The 22,210-nt window shown below is 34.0% G+C and overlaps 1 protein-coding gene across 1 annotated transcript; it reads right to left on the bottom strand.

The window, feature by feature from the left end:
• Positions 1-1,946: 1,946 nt before the first annotated feature.
• LOC133175224 (uncharacterized) lies at positions 1,947-15,113 on the bottom strand. The gene is made up of 13 exons (XM_061310335.1): positions 15,051-15,113; positions 7,940-8,016; positions 7,768-7,856; positions 7,315-7,642; positions 5,558-5,643; positions 5,262-5,454; positions 5,055-5,174; positions 4,732-4,820; positions 4,428-4,623; positions 3,852-3,971; positions 3,626-3,714; positions 3,297-3,507; positions 1,947-2,803 (listed from the first exon to the last, which is right to left on the bottom strand). Exons 2-13 carry the CDS (start codon positions 7,967-7,969, stop codon positions 2,690-2,692), a joined length of 1,665 nt encoding a protein of 554 aa, XP_061166319.1. The 5' UTR covers positions 7,970-8,016; positions 15,051-15,113; the 3' UTR covers positions 1,947-2,689.
• Between the last annotated feature and the right edge of the window lie 7,097 nt (positions 15,114-22,210).

Genomic DNA, 22,210 nt, shown 5'->3' with positions numbered 1-22,210 from the left:
ATAAATACCTCTAACATTGTTTTCTTGTGCCTCAAAATTTCATTCAGATATATGAAATACTATTTAAAATATTAAAATAATCACAACGTTATGTCTCATCTATTGCCGCGCGACAAGAATATACCCACGTCGTTAAATTATTACGTTTTTCTCTTTGGCACTCATTTTCAGTTCACCCAGAAATATTTTAAAATCACACATATGTTATATTTTATGTAAACTTCAACTTCATATAATTTTTTTAAAATAGAAATCAACCAATACACTTAATAGCAAAATGGCAGTAAAAATTATTAAAAATAAGCATGTGTAGGGTTAAAAAGATTTACATGTAAGTTGAAAAGTAAGTACGTAGTTTGTATCCATTAACAAGCTCGTTGGAAGAAATTTCAGAAAATATCATTTTCAGGGTGAACACTATCAAGGAAAGATTCCTTATCGAGCAAAAAAAAAAAAAAAAATAGAATCAGAAGGTAATATTTACATGATTTTGGGGACACAAGCATAAAGTAACTATGTATAACTCGGCAAAATTATTGGAGGCACGGTGCCCGAACCCCCACCCTACCCGGTTCCTACGTCCATGAAAAAAAAAAAAATCACAAGTAATATAGAGTATATAGAGTAAACTCATGTCCAAGTTAAATTTTTTGTTGATGCCACTGAATTGAACTTTTCTTGTTTCTTAGCAAAAGAATTCACTTCATGATTAAGAGACATGTTGATTACACTGGATTGAACTTTTCTCGATTCTAAGCGTAAAAATAAGTTTGCTCAAGTCAGACAAGCTTTTTAGGAAAGCTAATACTTGGTTGTGACATCACTTTCGGATCGAACCTCGTACAATATATATGCATTTCAATCTCTTGCGGCTATCTTTGTGTCCGACGTTAGTGGGCGGGGTCTATACGGAAATTAACAATAGAATGCCTCATTTCTTTTAAATCTATTAGACAGCAGTTTATATTCATATTTACACTTTTATTTCACGTATAAATGTAATATAAGGAATCACTGTTTAGTTTGTTGGGTATGCCAGGAATATCAATGACAGCTGGAAGCGTGGGATAAATATAATTTATGCATAACGGGCTTGGCAAATTATCCCACATTTCCAACTGGCATCGACGACAGTTGGAAACGTGGGATTACAATAATTAATGCTTCGCCCGTTATCCCACGTTTCTAAATGTCGTTGATACCCTGGCACACCAAACAAACTAAGACAGCGATTTCTTATTACGAGGCCAATGGGCCACAACGCTCACCTGAATCACTATTGTCATATGTTCTTCATCAGCATACTTTTTACCTAAATACTCCTGTGTATCATTTTGACCGTTCGATGTGGGCCCAATATACCACTCAAGATATGATCTGATCAAACTGATGCTTCCATATCAATATGAATAATTATATAATTATGTCTTTGCTGTTCTTTCTTGTTTTTCCTATATAAAACTTTGATCGTCCATTGTGGCCGAACCACATACCCTCTGTGGTCATGATTTGAACACTTTCTATTTTGAAAGCGAATGCTTCGATATCAATATGACTTATCATGCTTATGATATTCTTGAGAAGATTTTTAAACATTTTTTTTCTTATATATTTCTTATAAAGCTTTAATCGTCAACCCTACCCACGGGGGTCATGATTTGAACAAACTTGAATCTACACTTCCTGAGAATGCTTTCATATCAATATGACTTATCATGCCTATGCTGTTCTTGAGAAGATTTTTAAAACATTTTCCTATATATTCATGTGCATCATGACAACGTAGCAACCCGGCTCACTTCGAGTTTAGCTACATGTACAGTTGGCTTAAGGTGTATCATTATTTTATATTTATTTAATACTTTTTGTCCAGTTTTCTATTTGTGTTACGTTCCAGGGGTTATCAAGGGATATTTCCAGTTAAACGCAACAACAATATGATTATAAAAATAATATTTATTTAATCTAGAGAAATTATAAGCAATAGAAAATATCTAACACACAAGAGTACAAATTATTATTTTAACCTTTGAAAAATATGCAACAGAAAATATATAAGGTAAAAGACTAGCTACTAGCTATTGATGGTTGTTTAACAAAAATACAAATACATCATAAATGTTAAAACATTTCTAAATTTAAAAAAAAAACATCATCAGCATTGGTTGTTTAAACGATTGTCGCAGCAAAACATAAGTCACCTTAGTTCATTTTCTCATTTATTGTATAAATTCAATTAAACCTCTTCCGATTTATATCCATATATTTACACACGTTCCTTTTCTTCTTGACTTTGAGATTTTCAGGCTTTATTAAGCATCTTCTGAAATTAAGCCTTCATGATTTTCTACCTTCATGAATACATTAATCCTCATGAGTATTTACAAAAATAAATTCACACCGGATATCATTGACAATCTTAGTTTATAAAGCGATGTATAACTCCATATAGGAACAAAAAAAGGATATTACTAAAACAACTATTGCTATTTCGTGCATTCAATTATACACTTTATTCTTTAGAGTGTTTAAAGTTTAAGTAATGAAGAAACTATATCCAAAAATTTATATATGACATTTACGTATTTAATAAAATTTACTTCCCTTGTAGCACGTAAATAAGTGTGTTTGGAAATTTATCTGACAGGTGAAGTGTTTTATATATATTGAACGTCACTTCCACCACTGTCTACATGATTTCTGGCTCAAAGAAATTACAGTCTCCACTTATGCAAAGATGGCAGATTCTCTCTATTGAAGTGCGATGGTTGTATTCAATAAAATTCTTCCCATTCAGGAACGTCTGCAAAAATCAGATTTATTTACATATTGTGGAATTATTTACATGTAAGATTGTTTGGGAAATTTTCATGGATCTCTCGGGTCACCCTCAAGAATTTATATTCTTTTGAAGAATTACTTTGTCCACGATTCGGTTCATTGAATCTACCCTCGAAATTATGTTCCTATTAGTCAGGTAAATAATTGAAGATTTAAAATTCCATAATCATCTTTTTTTTAATACGACACAATACTATAATTCATAATTATATATCAAACATAATTTGAGCGTTATCTATATTTCAAAAGAATTAAAACAAACATTTAGGCTTTACATATATTCAAAATGTTTACAAAGAATTTGTATGTAAACACAAATTGATTCATATAAATTAAATATCTTAGATCGGACTACAGTGTATTAGTAGGAAATGAACTCCCAAAAGACGAAATTCTGTTTTCTTAATTTTTCTCATTTTGTACAAAAAATATTAACTTCCGTTGATTCAACTTACGAAAAATTTGTCCTCTCCAACATGGAATACAATTTCAAATGTGTCTTTAGCCTCAAACGGAAACTCGGGGGCTTCTGTCTCCTCCGGACCCCAGTCCCCATCCTCAGACAATCTGGAGTTCCTCACGACCTCACCCTGATCTTTACGTGGATTGAAATGGAAGGCTATGTCCCCATCCTCATCCCCGCTACACATGAAGTTCACCTGAAACCTATGTAAAAACTTCCAACATTTTCAAACAATTACATAATTTTTGAAGAGTGTGAAATGCCATGTAACCAGAACTCTCTCTCTCTCTTTCTCTCTCATGCATAGCTATTCCATGTAACCTCGTCCAATGTTTCTTAGGAAAGCCTCGCACAGTGATCCAACTTCCAACTTGCAATCCTGTCGGCAATCCTTCCCAAATAGGCTGGTCCTGAAAAGATTAAAAAGCCTTACATAGAGCTTTCACGGAACTGAGAAAAGCCGGGGAGGGGGGTTGTTGTTAACGAAATACAATGCAAGACGAACAGAGACATGTACAGCTAGACAGACAGACAGAAAATAGAGAACCTGTCTCTTCATCAGGAGAGTTTCGAGAATAAAGACATCCCCGCGGATTTGAATACTGCGGATGGCTTCTACATCACACCGCATTCTGAATTTACAAAACTTCACTCCGTTGATGAAAACCTGCAATAAAATTTGAAAGAAGGTAATGTACATGTTTTGTCTTTATTGATGGTAGTTTGAAATGTCCTTAACCAAGAAAATTTAAATTTAACACGAAGTGTATTTGTATATATTTTTGAAAATTGTGCCTGTTTTTCTGCGACATTCTTCGTCTTCTTATTTTATCAAATACATGTATAATGAATTTCATATAACAGAGACCAAACAAGTCATTGCAATAAGCTAATATGAAATCGGTTTCCCTGGTAACATTATAATATATTTTTCAATTTCTGTCATATAAGGATGCAAAATAGCATGACCCATTCTAGTTGTTCAGCTGTTCTTGAAACACTGAAAAAAAAGAACTTCAAACAGCAAACAGAATGATTTAAAGACTTATTATATTTACATTAAGAGTTTTTATCTTGTGGCTATCAAACAATTTTTAAGGTAAAAACGATATTCTTGATTTACCTTGAATTTCTTTTTCTTGGTCTCAACCTTAACTTCGAATGGCCTCTCTGTTTTAAACACCGGATGTAGACCCGTTCTTTCCTCGCTCTGCCACGCGCCATCTTCACAATTGTTCATGACAACTTCATCTTCATTTCTCCGGGGATTGAAATGAAACGCGATGTCTCCATTTTCATTTACGAAGTTTATGTCGAATCTATAAATGTATTTTTAAAAAATACATGTGTACTTACAAATTTAAAGAAAGTCATGAAGCATATAATTTATAATTATTGTGAAGCTGGTGTTGTATTATTGAACGCACCTGTTTGCATCTGGTTTCATCATTCCTTGAAATTCGAACACGTCGCCCTTCTCTAGGCCAGATTCAACCTCTTTGGTTGATTCTTCTCCCTAACAACCAATCAAATAAATCTCCTTAACAACCAATCAAATAAATCTCCCTAACAACCAATCAAATAAATCTTCTAACAACCAATCAAATAAATCTCCCCAACAACCAATCAAATAAATCTCCCTAACAACCAATCAAATAAATCTCCCTAACAACCAATCAAATAAATCTACTTTAAGTCTTGTCTTGATGATTTCAATTATTTTGAAATTTATATTTTAATCAATGTGTACCTTTGTGTCTGAACAATCAACATCCATGATGCTTAGATTTCCCTGCAGGTTCAGGACCGAGATTTTGGTCAGGTCATCACGATGATTAAAATCCGTGAAATGCTCGTCATTCACAAAAACCTGTATGAAACAAAAGGTATTTAAGTACAAACATAACAGACTCAACTTTACCTAGCACTTTATTCATTTTTCTACATGTGTACATACAGAAAATTTGTCCTCCATACAAACGAAGGAAGCATCAAAGTACTGAAAGGGACTGAAGGGAAAACCCGGCCCGTCTCTCTCCTCTCCTCCCCAGTCACCGAAATTGGCGTTCCTTACCACACATCCCGCCTGCGGACGTGGATTGAAGTGAAAATAATATTTCCCTCCATCATCCATAAAATTGACCGAAAACCTATCAAGAAAAGATTGTAATTGTTAACTCTTTAAGTCATCTCCGTTGATGCGGTACCTGTACAAGAACAAGTTTATAGTTTAATGTCTGTTGTTTTACATACCCGACATCGGACGTGCACATGCCCCTAATTCGAAACACTTTTCCGACTGACATTCCGTTAGGAATTTTCGTTATATATGGCATGACCTGTTTTTAAAAATATTCAGTTATTAAATAAAGTTGTACAAATCTGCCAATGTACATAATTAGCGCACTTTATTTAAATCATTAATACCGCTAAAATAAGTATGTACGTTAATTACGGTATTCATTCTTTGCATAAAAATGTGTCTTCTTGTATGCACATACTGTTATATTAGTATGCTTTATTATCATACGATAAAATGAGCTACTCTTTCATCAACTTGGAAAACGACATCAAACCAGATGAGATTGTAACACACTTGGCAGATAAAAATATTTATTTTTTCAAAGATAAAAAAGGATTAAGCTTATAGACTTACGAGGGTTGTCCGGTAAAATCATGGACAAGTTGTCTAGAGTGAAAAATAATCATCATTGCGTTCTAAAGTTTTCACTACTCGTTAGTACATTTTTCATCAATATACCTAGCAAATTTTAAAGAGATATATGCCCAAATAAACAAAATACGAAATTTTATATATGTGTGGTATCGCCTTACTGCGCATGGATGATAAGGTCAAAGTGTCTAAAGCAGCGTCAAGTTTCCCCTTGCCTAAAGAAAAAAAAAGTTGGATAAGCCTCACTTGAATTCATTGATGCACATACTCGAGTTTCCCTTTATTCCTCCATAAACTGTCGAAGAACCAATCTCGCACACACATGGGACCTTCTGAAGATTTATTAGTAAGTTATGGACAGTACTCATACTATCATTCTACTAAATAGGCAATCTTATATCGACGGTCTACAGTGACAGTGTCTTTCGTTATTGCAAGTAGCTGTTTGTATGTTTTGTTCTACCCAGGGACTCGATCAAAAAGCTTCCGCTTAGAAAACTTCTAAATCCTTTGCATACGAAAGATTTAGTGATATTTTTATATTTTTTTTTCTTCTATAGTCATTGAAAGTCTCTTTGGGCGTCATTACTACATCTAGATCAAACTGAACTGCTCTTCCGTGCGCCGTAATGTCGTCAAACGTCGCCATTTTAGTGTGTTGTGTTGACCACTTTCCCATTTCAAATTCTCAGGAAACTGCCAAAACTTGAGCAAATAACTTGAAATTTTCAGAATGACGACATGATAGATAGTGGATTAAAATTATGATAATCTTTATCTCAACCATATTTAAGTAATACTTTTATTTTGAAATAAAACTCCATTTTATTTAAAAAAAATTAAGATGTACTTAAATATGATAAATAGATATTTGCTGAAATTTTCAGCTTAGTGCGCCTATTATTTTTCGATAAAAAAGCTTTGTCCACGATTTTACCGCATGGCCGTAGGAACGGGGGGGTGGGGGGGGGGCGGGGGCGTTGCCCCCCCCCCCATTAATTTTGCCGATATATAGATTGCTATAGTAAACATAGATACTATATGCTTGTGCCCCCTCAATAAAAACGTCTGATGACCTTTTTTTCTTTCTTTTTTTGTTTTGCTTGTCAAGGAATTTTTGGTAGTTGATGACCTTTTTTTTTGCTTGTCAGGAAATTTTTGGTAGTGCCCCCTCAACTGTCAACTGAAAAATGTATGGATGTGCCCCCCCCCAAACTGAAATTGCTTCCTACGGGCCTGTACCGGACAACCCACGTATATGTCACAGAAATTCATGTTCAGGCCCATGGAATTTTTTTTCTGTGCAATACTGATTTGAAATTTTCTTTAGACTTACGGGTTTATCGAGGAATATGACGTCATAGTATTCCGCGCCTTCACCGAGAATCAGAAACTCTCCTTTCTGGACGTCCAGTCGATGAGCGTAGTCTACAAAATGTTTTCCATTGACGTAAACAATAAATTTCTCTGCAGTAACGTCGATGCGTACAGAGAAGGATTTCCCGTTGTCAAAAGGAAAGTGGGGCTGTTCCCTTTCTTCCGGGCCCCAGGATCCATCGATATGTGAGTTCCTCACCACAACGCCATCGTTTGGACGTGGATTGAAATGAAAAAGAGTGTCCCCATTTCCGAACTCTTCGTTCTCGCAAAAATTGATCGGAAACCTTTACGAAAAAATAAAATTCTCTTAACAAAGCCGGTATTTAATAAAAGGGGGAAGGGTCTCGCTATGAGCTGTTCCTTTTAAAGGGAAACCTTTTATACATTCTCTTACAAGAAAACTTCTCACCAAGTAGTTCCATTTGAGACACGACCTTTTAATATGATTTGTTTCCCTGGTGTAAGTCCTCCGGGAATCTTATAAGCTTTTGTATCATCCTGAAGAAAAAAAAATATGTTCTGAATTATAAATTCTGGGAGTGTTGGAGAGAGAGAGAGAGGGAGGAGAGAGAAAAATTAACCTTTTTCTTTCCACTTTGAATCCACCGCATAATTACACAATCTTTGGTCTGTTGAGGTCAATTGCTTCTTTGGTATTCTGCAATAAAAAAAAAATCATTATTAATTGTAATTTGGCCATTTCAAAATATTAATTTTATCAAGATTTTATTCATGCAAAAGATACTTATAATAAATATATTTATGACCAAGATTTTCATTTAAGTTGGATGAAATTTTCATCCTGAGTGTGTTCTGACTAGGAATGTCAAAATATTTATTTTCTTTAGTCAAATATTCGATTGCATTATTCGAACAATAGTCGAATATATTCGAATCTTTTTCGGAAAATAAAATTTTATTTCAAACCTCATTGGTACATGACGTTTTTAACCCCAAAACCTTTTTTTTCAAATTTATTAAAAAGTAACAACAAAATCAATGTTACACAGAGATGTTCACATGCACCTAAAATGTGGATAGCGTGTTTATATTAACTAAATCTTGTCCATAAATAGGTCTGTAAAGATGTTTTTAGTAAGCATAAAAAATGACAGTACTATATATTTTTAAAGCTTATTAAAATAATTGGAAGGGGGGGTTAAAACACCCACTACCCACACACCAGATGTCTTTGATAATGTTAAACAGTTGAACATACTTTTTGTCCCGGCTATCAAAATGTCTTTAAAATTTGTAAAAGAATATTAATTTTACAATAATCATCGTAGTGTTCAAACATGTTACAGCTATAATGGGTACATGGTATGAGATCAAGTCCAATTAATCATTTTACAAACAAAGCCAGGATAGTGAGATTATTTTATTACAAAAACAACACATTAATTGACAAATAATTCTCGCGGAAGAGAAGCATTTCTAATTACTGTACTATCTACATGTAAAGTCAGCAGTTTTTAATGAGGAAAATTATCTTATCGACTGTGTCCAAGGAAAGACGGTTTCTCAATTTTAAGATGAGATTTCCATCTCTTTATCACTCTTTTATTGAATTTATTTATTCAAATGTCGTTTCGTTATTCGATCGTCGGTCCATTCGACTGATAGTCGAATAGTCGACTATTCGTTGACATCCCTAGTTCTGACCCTAATTAAAAATAAATAGCTAATTAAGATATTTTAAGAAGTGCAGTTATCCTCCCACTAATATTCTATTTTTAATGTTGTCTGTCAGCAACTACTTTTTTAAAGAATCAAATGACATGCCGTCTATTTGAAATGTAAATGAGCGTTTTCTTAGTCAATATATTTTACCCGTAAATAAGTTGTCAAACACAAATCAACATTATTTTCATTTAGAAAAAAAACAATTCTGAACCTCGTTTAAATGTAAATATACACGACGCGGAAACATGCGAGATAAAAAGAAAGATAATACTAGACCACCAAGTTTTCCTCAGAATAACTATAGATAACTTGTGCATGTTTACAAAACACCCAATGGCTACGCAGAAAAGATTTCTAAATCCTTTCATTTGATTTCAATGGAAAATTCTGCATGCACATACAGAAAAGTGCATAAGAACAATTTGTTTTTTGTTATGTGATTATTACACGACTCTAAATACGATTATGAAGATTTGAAAAAAAAAAATCTGAATTCTTTCATTTGATTTCAATGGAAAGGACCGGGCTGTGCATTCTGTATGCACATACGGAACGTGCATAAGAAAAATTTGTTTTTGTTATATGGTTGTTATATGATTTTATACGATTATGAATACTTTAGTTTTGAGAAAATCAAACTTAAAAAATAACATAAAGCACATGCTTTCGATTTCTGAAGAGGTTTCCATTTAGTATAGCTTTTTCGATGAAATAAACATCCAAAACACCTGAATGTGCACCAGTTATCAACTTCAGGAAATCGCACGTTTTAAATACAATATCAAGCTTTTAAAGGTTTATATTAATGAACTACCAGCCAAAACAAACACTTGGGTTAAGATTTTACTCGATATTACCTAAACACGCCTGTAATTTACACGAAATAATTTTCATGCACATGTAACTCATCAATGTATATCTTACTGTTGTTGGAAGTTTGCTAAGATCGAGAATTTTTCACTCGATCATGTCGGAATACTACCAGGTGCCGATGGAGGGCTGCAAATAAACTCTACTCGACACTTATCGTCATTAAAGCTGAACACGACTAGTAAATAGGCGCACGCCATATTAGTTTTTCTGTCTCCGATATCAGCACTGGGGTATACTCTTCGCATTCGTTACACCTGACTGCTTTCTTGTCACGGGTACCTGCTTGGAATGGACGACACGTGTTCGTATTGGTTATCTTACATTTACTTTGTTTACATTTCATTGCAGTTTACGTGTATTTGTGTTTGTTTATACTGCACTGACCTGTGCAACTGATGTTTTCTTTGGCAAATTTCTCTTCTGCCGTGGAAGAAGCACACAGTTACTTTTTTCGCCACCGAGAGTTTTGCAATAGCTATGTAGAATACATGCACGTCCGTCCACACCGGTGAAAACTGATTATACTGAACCAAGACCAAATGAACAGCGAACGAAAAATGCAATATGGAGGACAAACATAGATTTCTGCCTTTTACGAATCGTGTTCCGCAGATTTAAGCAGTGAAAGATTTTTTACGTGCTAGCATCAACTGCGACACGGGACCTCGCTTAATACAGTCTTATCCAAAGGACCGATCTAAGATGATCATAAGAAGGACCGAACAGTAGGACTCGAAAGCGTGACGTAAAGATCAATTCCATACTTCGTAACTCTAGAATGAAAGTACTAACTACTGCGCCATGCGGGAGACATGTCTTATTGTATACACTTATTTACTGGCTATGCAGGCAATAGCAAGTTTATTATCCCCCAAGACAGCAACTATTTCCCAATGCGCAACCGACGCAAATAGTTGCTGTCGAGGAGGGGGGACAATAAACTTCCTATTGGACATTTTCGGTTGGGTGAACACTTACAAAAGAGTGACTACGGATCTTTAGTATGGAGCGCATTATGTTCTAAAACAAGTGTTGTCAAACCCGGTTAACCGGTTTACCTTCAGGCGATGCAGGTATCGGTTACTCGAATATATCACCGGGTAATCGATAGGAAAAGAAGGCTAACAGCCACTAATTAAAAAGTTCGATTTGACAACGTTAGTAAAAACATTGCACAGAGTTTACACTACGTTGTTCATCACTATTCTAGGATTTAGTAGATCAAGTCTTCTAAGAGGACATTTTTCTACTTCTTGTCATAATTCATGATACAAACTTATAAAACTACAAACAGTTTAATGTATATTGGAAAAGAGCACAAAAATCAAACCCACGAAGCTCTGTCTAAGCAGAATACAGAAATAAAACATTTATTTTACACCTTTTGATAAAAAAAAAATATATTTTTAAGGCACACTATGTGGAATTTTCAAAACATGTTCTACAATCCTTAGCTACGTATCAAACAATCTTGATAATATAAAATTCATTATATTGGATTAATAAAATCTTAAGCGATCAAATAATTCCAGATCACATTCTCAAGAATTCATTCCTAGATATCACTTACTCGATTAAGTTGAGAATGTAAAACATTTTCAGCAACACGAAAAAGGTATACAAAATAAGATACAATAATATAGTTACTTGTAAGAAGAAATTTACAAGTTTCACTATTGATATAGTATTGGCCAACGACCTCGTTTACGATATATCATGCACCAACAAGAAAAATTTTCACTCCCAAGACGAGTTTATAAATTTATTTCAGATGATTCGTGAAATCTTCAAAATTTGCAAGCATAACTTGACACGATGTGAAGGTATATTAATACATGTATAAATACAGCCATCAGGAGAAGATAGTTCATGTCCAGAAATATCAATCACAATTGGCATGTCCTGCGTGGGAATACATATTTCGCCTAATGGTGACCCCTGATAATCTTTGCGTAAATAGTGTAATAAATAAAATTAATGTGTATAATCAGAACAGTACAGTTCTCGGGGATTCTGAGTTTATAAATTTCAAAATAAGTTCAATCTACAACAATTATTGCAGATGAGATCATATATGAGATCATATCATATATCGCATTTCCCTCCACATCGTCGCAAGCCATGGGTTTTGTGTCCATTCTATTTCCACAAACCCGTGGCTGTCTCCTACAAATTTCTCTCGTTCTCATGAATATTAATAACATACATTCAACCAATGGAATAACATCTGACGCTTCAAGTCAGAACCAATGAAAATGATCAGTCTATCTTGTATTTGGATGTAACCATAACCACGAGCTGTACATCAACTTCGGTTCGAATTTCCTTTCTTAACGAGTAACGCTATTCAGCGTTCTCACACAACGTCTACATTCGAAACCCTGTATTTTAATGTAAAACCTTGTAAGTATTTTAGAATATACGTTCCTCACCTCTGTTTTTCAGGATCTATCGTATTTTTTTTTTTCAATAAATCTGCCACGCATAGCAAACATGATTTCATTATGAGCGCCGCCATTTAAGCGTACCAAAAATTGCTACAGAGTGATTTCATTGGTCAAGGTAAATCTGGCATCACTTAATAAACATTCAATGATTCAGTCGCGAGAACGAAAGAATTTGGTAGGAGGAAGCCACGGGTTTGTGGAAATAGAATGGACACAAAACCCGTGGCTTGCGACGATGTTCCCTCCATTGCAAAACAGTTCCAAGTTAATGAAGGTGTTAGGCGTCAGTTCAGAAGAGTACCACAGGCACCTGACGAATGGCTGGTGCAAACTTAACCCTTCCCCCCTTGCTTTTGAGAATTTTATTAGACTTATAATTATTAACATATCAAAAATACACGAATTTCTAACTGATCTAACTATTCTACATGTATCTCTATTCCAATATCTGATCTCATTTTCCGTTTTTATTAAGTTGAAGAGGTTGCCCCTCAATGATACATAAAAATCCCAAATGGAAGAAACAAAATCTTGTAAACAAACAGGGGTGCCCCGTGTTGAGAGAGAATTTCAACCTTTTTACAGCATTTCAAATAAAAATTTATGTAAGAAGCAGATCAGAGATATTACGTTTTACAGACCTCTTCTGTTTACACTCGGTCAACATGTTTTATTTTCTTTTAAATTCGTGTTTATTAACCAGTATTACTTTCACTGGCAGCGAATCAAGAAAGTTATTAATCAGAAATACCGTGGTTCATATGATTAACAAACGATTTCGCTAAAATATTAAAATGATACTTTTTAAGGAATACTTTTTTGTTTTGAACAATTCAAAAAGCAGTATCTGAATGTATCCAACAACCAATATAGTTAATTAGATTTTATCCATTTTATTTGTTCTAGTTATTTCATTTTTTGCACAACATGGTTTCCCTACTTTTTATCCATAGTCGCTAATAATTGTAGAAGTTCACCCAATCGAAAATGTCCATTGTCAGGATAAAACCAGAAGAGTTCCGAGATGAAACGCGAGGGAAATGAAATGCTGCCGGTGTATACATGTAGTTCGACGACTATTTCACCATGGGCAAATAGCACAAAAACTATTCAACTGTAGGGGCTGCTTAGAAAAAATAACAGGTTTTTTTGTCATATCTTTATTAAGAAAAAAATCACAGAGGTATAATAATATATAAATACTGCATGTAGTTGAATTTTCATCCCCAAGAAAACCATTGTCAACCGAGGCGCAGCCGAGGTTGACAATGGTTTTCGAGGGGTGAAAATTTTCAACATTACACTCAACTACATGCAGTATTTATTATATTACACTCAATGTTTTAAACAAATACATATTACAGTGAACCCTGCGCGCATAAATTCTGCGAAGTCAATATTTTTTGGAATATCACCGTCGTCAAGCAATGTCGACTGTTGCTATGCTGGAGGGCGTGGCTTCATTATTCATCGGGTAATTTAGTGTTTTTTTAACAAATGTTTCTCGACGAATCAGATTCAACTAATTTACATGAAAGTATAATACAAGAAGATGTCAAATAGAAAGGAAATCTTGCATTTTGCCAAAACTTTAACAATTCATTTTTTTTTTTAAGAAAGCAGGATCTGTTACTTCAGTTTGCCTTGAGTATAAATAAAAAGTCAAGCAATGTTTTTAACATAACAGGGATAGCACGACAACGAAGATGAACATATATGTATCACTGGATATCATTTCCAGTTTTAAAAAAATCATTGCAAAACACAAAAAATGTGTACATTTCATGCGATACATGTCAACACAGCTGTTGTAAATTTCTTGTGTATACATATCCGAGATCGTTTATGCTTAAATAAAATGACTATAGATGCATACATGTTAAAACGATTATTCTTTATACAACAGCTGTACATATTTACAGCCGTGTATTTATACGATCGTTTCCCTTACATTTTTTAGAATAAGATTTTGTCGCATGAAACTAATTGTTAAGATATATAAAGAAGATACGTATCATACATGTAAAAAAAAAAAAAAAGAAGTAAAGTTCCGAAGGTTTACAGGGGGAGGAGGATAGTCCTGTTACATGTACATGTAGCAATGCAACGAAGGGTCTTCAAAGTAATAAATAGTTTGTCGCACTATGTAAACTTGGCATTACTCTCGTATGTTAATTGCAGAGTGAAGCAACCATACAAGTCGTGAATGAAATGAGGCCCTTTAAAAATGAATTCGGCTTGTAAACATTATGTGTAAACATCATATTGATCACAAATAAATGTATGGTTAGTGTAAATTAAACAGTCCAAACGCTGAGGTGTACCAGTAACTAGGCAATATTTAGACGACAAAAATTATATAATTTTTTTAAACCTTTCAGAATACGTCGATAAAATAGCATGATGCTATTATTATTATCATACCCTTCTCTCCCTATCCCAAGGTTTGGGATGCAGTGTGCCACGTCAGCCTATGAGTAAAGACCTTTTTTTCCTGTGTCAAAAGAATTAGTGTGGCCATGATTTACATTCCACACACATGTTTTAAAATTTAAAAGCACCTTCACACATTATGCTCCGTATGCAAGTTTTAGAACACTCCTTGTTGACAATTCGGTTGTGCATTTAAAAATTAAAAAATACTTACCGGCGCGTTTGTAAGAAATAGACGTCTAAATCAGCTTACCGCTAGTTATATTTTGCAATATATGGTCACATGACAGCCTTCCCGGGTGTGTATTACATTTCTCCGTCCGGTTACTCTAAAGACCAATATTAACACGTAAGCAGAGTTGTCTGTAATAAAAGTTTTTTTTTTCCTGTATAGTGTAATGAAACGGTGGTAAATTTTATTACAGAAACAAGTGCCTGCATGTGTACAGCTTACTTTGGCGGGTACATCCTTTTATATAAAACGTTAAACAATCCGATAGATTATAATCACCTATGCTTGCTGCCATGCATTGAGATTAGCTCTACCCGCATTTCGCTGGCAAAAACCAACTGTTAATGAAAGAAAAAAATACTTATATGTGAAAGGTATTTCTTTTATTCACTCCTACATGTATTCATGAAATTATAATGCATTCACTCATTGTACAATTTGATTATGCCAGATTCATTTCCGAACTACTGATGGCCGGAAACTTATAATCTTCAGTTCAGGCTTAAGCTTTTTTCTTACCGGAAAGTCCATAAAGTCCATAAAAAGTTAGGCATTGACATATAATAATCAAAATGTTGACTTTAGAAAATGGAATAATTTTTTTTCAGAATGGGAGATGTCGTAAAGGTACATTTTGTCGCCCTGTACAAATTGTCGCCGGCGACAATATGTACCTACCTCACTGCATATTTTGATGTCCATCGATACATATTGATACCGGCGACAATAATGTGCCGATTGCCGAGGTGAGTCTTTTTCTCTTCCTGTGGAATGGGCGAAGAAGTGCATCTTACACATTGGCACACACTGTGGTCGGCGCGATGTATGCTGCGAACACATGCATATTTCGTTGTCAAACGAATTGTTTAAATGCATGTTTCTAAATTTCATTGATCAAAAATTGTTTATTTATCCTACTAGGAAAATTATCAAAACTAAAATAGTATATACCAAAAATATTTTATATAATTAAGGATTAATTTATTGATTAGGACGTAAATAGTGTTGCAATCACTTATTGCATATTTTAAATGTTTTTTTTTTTTTTTTTTTACAAAGTACACGTTGACTTATCATATGAGCAGTCACTAGTGTATAAAAGCCAAATCCGTTATATTAAAGATAAACTGGTATATAAAATGAAAAACACCATAAAATTGCTTTGCTTTTAAATAACTATTTGCATAAAATATAAATTTTTCAAATAAAAAAAATCTATTTAAACAACAAGACACAAATGTCATATACAGCCAAACCTCGTCATTTCGAACTCGATGGGACTGAGAAAAAACTTCGAGATATCCAAGGGTTCGAGATATTAAGGGTAAAATACTTCAAGAAAAACCACTTGGGATCTCCAAACACATCGACATATCGATCCATAGTATTCGAGATATCCGTGTGCGAAATACCGAAGTTCAACTGTAAATCAAGCCAAATCTCTGTCTCCTCCGTCCTTCATAGACACTCAAGAAAAAAGAAACTGACAATATTTTCAACTGCTCCTTACAATACTTTAAGATAACAAATTTCTGCAGCACCATGGGTACATATGGGTTCAATCGGTCGCGGTGGCATGGTGGTTAGGCATTGGAAGCCAAAGGGTCCAATTCCCGGAGAGAAAAAAATAGGGCCTTTAAGATGGGTAATGACTGTTCCTTTGCTAAGAACAACATTAAAAGTGAGTAGTCATTGATTTTCTTTATATTACTCATAAAAACAGAGGTACTTTACCAGGGTAGGAGTTGGCTTATAGAGAGACACCTAAATGCGCAAATCAGATTTTTTTCTACTTCACCTGTTCCGTGTGACCTCTCTACATGGGTGAAAAATTCTTGCATCATGGGAAACATACAACTAATCACGTGTTCTTTAACGCCCCCGCCCTTGGTAAATGTTTTTCTTATACGATTACTACAAAGATGTTTGTTGCATCCTTAACTCCTTATAAATTTAGTCATCTTAGCACCCAGGTACTAGTAACATAAACTACTTCGATCCTGTATCACCCATATGGAAAAAATAGGAGTGTACCTCTGAAAGGTCGAGGCGAACATCCCATGATGAAAATACATGCATTTATTTCATGATACCTATTCCATATTTATCAAAGTTACCTATAATTAGTTAATAACAATAAAACATATTGTTTATCTTTCCACAATATTGGTAGCTTCTATCATTTCTAGTGCATATGTATATATTCATAGATATATATTCAGGGAAAAATTAAATCTAAATTCAACAAATAAGATTCATACCGTTTATAATTAGTGCATGTATATAAAACAGAATTTCTATTTTCTATCAGAAAATTCAACGAGACTTGTAATCATGTGTTTAACGGGTTTTCAGAGAAGTATTTTCATGTCATCTAGTCTTTCCAGTCCTTTGATTATAGAGTTTTCAGTAAAAAGCCACATTTTTTTTCGGGTGAAATTCGCAGGGCTTATTTAAAACTAAGTTTTATCAATTTCAAAAAAGTACACTAACTGAAAGTTTTAAATTTGAAATGAATTACGTGAACTGAGAGTCTATTCATATTTGTAGTTTTCCCTGCAATTATCGTTCAAATGAAGCAAAAAGTTTTTTTTTTTTATTAAAATGTCATAACCATCTTTAACCAAGTTCATAAGCTGGTAGTCATTTTTCATGTCAATAAAAAATGGCATGCATAGTTTGGTGCTGGTTAAAGGTGGATATGATATGTGTTGGAGTTGACAAAGATAACCATCCTCTCGAATTTTCCCATTGCCCTTATGTTAATACGAACCGATAGTACGTCACTTTGTGACCTTATGTCATAATAAATACTGTAGAATCATTATCATTATGAAAAACAACTTTTATCATTTAATTGGATTACATGTCCGATGATTCCTGCAGTTTTTAAGGGAAAAAATATTACTTGAAATTTTGATGTTATTGTAGGCTGCAAAACGGCCTTATATAGAGATAGATCCATTCGTGATAATCAAAACGGCCATATATAGAGATAGATCCATTCGTGATAATCAAAACGGCCTTATAGAGATTGATCCATTCGTGATAATCAAAACGGCCTTATATAGAGATTGATCCATTCGTAATAATCAAAACGGCCTTATAGAGATTGATCCATTCGTGATAATCAAAACGGCCTTATAGAGATTGATCCATTCGTGATAGTCAAAACGGCCTTATATAGAGATTGATCCATTCGTGATAGTCAAAACGGCCTTACAGAGATAGATCCTTTCGTGATAATCAAAACGGTCTTATATAGAGATAGATCCATTCGTGATAATCAAAACGGCCTTATATAGAGATAGATCCTTTCGTGATAATCAAAACGGCCTTATATAGAGATAGATCCATTCGTGATAATCAAAACGGCCTTATAGAGATAGATCCTTTCGTGATAATTAAGCTTGTACAAACTGTTTTTCAGATTTTCTATAGCATAATTTTTTGAGTATTCTATCTTCATATTAAAATAATGCTTCTAGCTTTTGTTTTTATAAATTAATATCTGAAAAATTAATTGAGTCACCAGAACCCATGAAAATGGTACCTATTTGTACATGTACAACAAATTCCTGTGCGTACCCCTCCTAAACTTTACTCGATACCCCCTCTTTAGGAGCTTAATGACGGCCTTGGAATATCACATTTAATTTAAGGAGGCTGGGGGGTCAACAAATTAACCACCAGATTTAACTTAATTTTTTAGATATGATATCTTAAGCTGTCAACTATCATTTGGCAAAGAAAAATTTCAAAAATTTCAGTTTTAAAATTTGATCATTTTCTATATCTTCATATGGAGCTCTTCCTCTAAAGGAGATCAATATAGTCTAAAAATGGCCACAACCCCCCAGCCTCTTTAAAAGTAGAAATACACCTGCTTCTAGCTACCCCCACCCCCGCCTCTCCCCAGTTGCTCTTAACTACAGGCCTGAGTAATGTTAACCAATAAAGCTTACCAAAATAAGATATTCATTGTACATGTATATATTCGATGTGATATTTTATCTCTACGGCTGTCCCGTTTTGCAGTTGCATAATTTTCCGTTTTTCAGTTGCATAATTATTCACGAGCATGGTCTATCTCTTCAAATAAAATCCTTTTTTTCAGGAACCAATATCCTTATCACAATCTTTCTATATTGTCATTGGTTTTATTCATATATTCGGTGAAGGACTGTCTGCGTTTAAAATTTTCATTGACACAAATACTCCCTTTTAAATTAAATGCAGTATAATGTGTAAATTCATTACACAGTGCATACACGTTCTAAATTTATTAATTCATGTTTTTTGGCAGACGGCTTTTTAGCATGATTGGAGTTAAAGTACAATTAAGCCCGTCCAAATTACATTTTTCTTCAACACATAGTAAATCTAAATGGGTTTTTTTGTGCTAATAAAGACACTATTCTGCATAATGACATGAATAAGTTGCATGTTGCCAGGAAACGGTATATGGCTTTATGTTTGTGCTAGAATGGGGGTTTAGTGTACAGGTATCTGTCTCAACATTTATAGCCCATTAAGAAATGAAACGACAATCCTTTTCTAGAAAGAAAGGTTTTAGAAATAGTACTAAAACTTGTGCTAGTGAAACTGACTTTGATTATGCACTAAGCGCAAGCACTTGACGTTTTAAAAATGTATGGAATTTAATTTTTGTTTGTTGTTTTCCCTCTTTGCGAAGATTTTAGAAATAAAGTGCCTTTAACACAAGAATTTTTCCTTTTTAGCAAGACTTTTCAAAAGTAATGGAAAGACATCTACATAACATTACAAAATACGTTTTCTGGTTTTGTGTACATGTGCTCGGTTGGTCATGATCATTTTAGACTATTTACACCTTCCGGATAAGAAGAGTTCTGCATAAAAATATAAGAAAATGTAAAATGAAGTGATTTTTTAATAGAAAATATTTCGATTCATATTTTAAAGTAGATCTAATGGGTAATTTGTAGACTACCCAGTCTCTTCTCTTGCTCAAAGCAAGTATTCAGTCAGTCTGTGAATTAAACTCTTGTGTTCCACATGGTAAATAACCTTAAAATGATTCAGTGATACTTTTTCAAAATATTCCACCATGTGTAACTAATGCAGCATATCCTCCATTTATGGACTTAACCTTTTTTTTTTCTTCTTTTTTTTTCGTCAGTCTGAGACAGATTTGGGCTCTCTGTTTGAACAAACTGAAATTTAATCAGATGATTATGAAAGAAAAAAGTTAGGAACATTGTCAACTTGACCAACAAAGATCGTTGATGATTCACTCTTTTATAACAAAGCAAACATGGACGTTACGTAAGATCCTAAAAACCCACAAATCCTCTGTCGATCCTTATTTTTTCTTGTCTGGATATTATCCTAGAGACAAAATACATCATTATGTTTCAGTCTGAATGAAGTGTTGCACTTTTAGCTACTACATAATTCTTTTATTGTCTAGATCTCTTGAAAATAACGTCGTAGGAGTAGATTAAAGTGGTTTCTATCAAGGTTACCACTCTCTGTGGGGACGTAATTTTACAATAATGAAGGAAAATGCTTACTACATTTATTGTCTCCTTGTTGTCTTCTATCGTTGTTGGGGGCTAGATGTAAAGCAGTTGGACTCTCATGAGTTTTCAATTTAACTTTTTTTACCCCCACATGATGCATGGGGATTCAAATAATCACTGCACCATTGTGTAATTGCAATAAAGTATGGTTTATCTTGTGCCAAAACGGGCTTCATTTTTTAAAGTTTCTTAAAGTGTTTTTTTAAACCACAACGCCTTGCATTGCATGACAGCAAATAAAAGTTATTTTCAATTTGGTTAAAGGCGTAATACGTAAAATAAGTACTTTTATTAACATGTACAGTATATATGAATCAAGGAGGGAAGTGTAGCTGAAAGGGGATTGACGACCACTGATTCTGAGGGAAGGGGCTGTGAATTTTGAAAATAAATAAATTGTCCTCCACTGGCAAAAGAAAAAATAACATGACCTTGGCTGGTGCTAACACATACCCCTCCCTCCCCCCGAAATGAGATATAGAGATTTTTTTTCAGAAAATAAATAATCTGTTTCTGGTGGCATACATATATCCTGTCCTGTAAAGGAATGGGATGAATAGATTTGCCAGCATATCCCCCACCCCTGTCCTCTTCTGTACTTGCCTGACGACCCGTTTTCAGGCAGGTACACAAGGGATTAATTTATACGTGGTGCAATATGGAGAAATAATGTACTTCACTTTATTCATGAGATTGATTCCAAGTGATTTATTCCTCATTAATATTCATAAGATCCAACTTCGAAATTCCATTTTTTTAAAAATGAAACTGCCACATCCGTTTTCTTCAAGCCTTGGTCAGAGCTATACATGTGTGGATAGATTCCTTTTGTTGTTGTGATTAACAGATGAAAAAATTCCTGATACATGTACCGCTCTTTGTATACTGTATGTATGTCATATCGATTCGCTAAATCACCGTTTTCAAACGGTTCCCATTTTAAATTTCCTTCCCATTCAAAGAAAATACCCCCTCCTGCCCCTGGTTCCTACGGTCCTGGTATATATGTACATGTACGTTAAGGGACAATAAATGAAGATGTTGCGATACCTAGTTCAATAAACTAGGGATGTGCGAATTTTCCTACCGATAGTGTAAGGACATTTTTTTTTTACTTTTCTGTACATTTTCCCATTTAGATACACATGTAATTGAAAACTGTGATTACATTTTTCATCTGAATGTTATTAAGTTTTCTTCTTTTTACTTTAGTAAATATATATGTTCTCTATAATTTGGACAGAAAAGTATGTATTCATAATGACAATTTTCCGGAAAAAATCACATTTAAAAATCAATTTTCTTTAGTTGTTTTGTACCGTATATATGTCAAAATTTTTCAAATTCGAAATTAGAACCTAAAATTTATTAATTACAAACTTTAAATTAACCTTCAAAGTTAGATAAAACAGCGTTTTGTCCGTTGAAGCACCGATTTTTGCATGAATTTTGGCCTAGAAGCCTTCAGGGCAGGCCTGCCCCTAAATAAAATTATGATATTTTGATAAGAGTTTGGATGTAAGGAATAATTTAAGATAGGAATTTTTTTTTTAGCCCCCCCCCCTCCCTGCCCTAGGGTCGAAATTCACAAAAGCTGCAAAGATGTCAAGACAAGGG

This window comes from Saccostrea echinata, unplaced genomic scaffold (genome assembly GCF_033153115.1).
Source record: "Saccostrea echinata isolate AGI-Se365-2 ecotype Australia unplaced genomic scaffold, CSIRO_AGI_Sech_v1 ptg000002l, whole genome shotgun sequence".
In the NCBI taxonomy this organism is placed as follows: Eukaryota; Metazoa; Mollusca; class Bivalvia; order Ostreida; family Ostreidae; genus Saccostrea; species Saccostrea echinata.
Note: the sequence above shows the minus strand (reverse complement) of the source record. Positions and strands in the feature narration are given on the sequence as shown.

Excerpts from the sequence above, each read along its gene's own strand:
- LOC133175224 (XM_061310335.1), bottom strand. The coding sequence starts at position 7,969 with ATGCGGTGGATTCAAAGTGGAAAGAAAAAG. Across the intron at positions 4,821-5,054 it reads TTGATTGTTCAGACACAAAG|GGAGAAGAATCAACCAAAGA; the intron begins GTACACATTGAT and ends ATTGGTTGTTAG. Across the intron at positions 2,804-3,296 it reads TTGGAGAGGACAAATTTTTC|ACGTTCCTGAATGGGAAGAA; the intron begins GTAAGTTGAATC and ends TGATTTTTGCAG.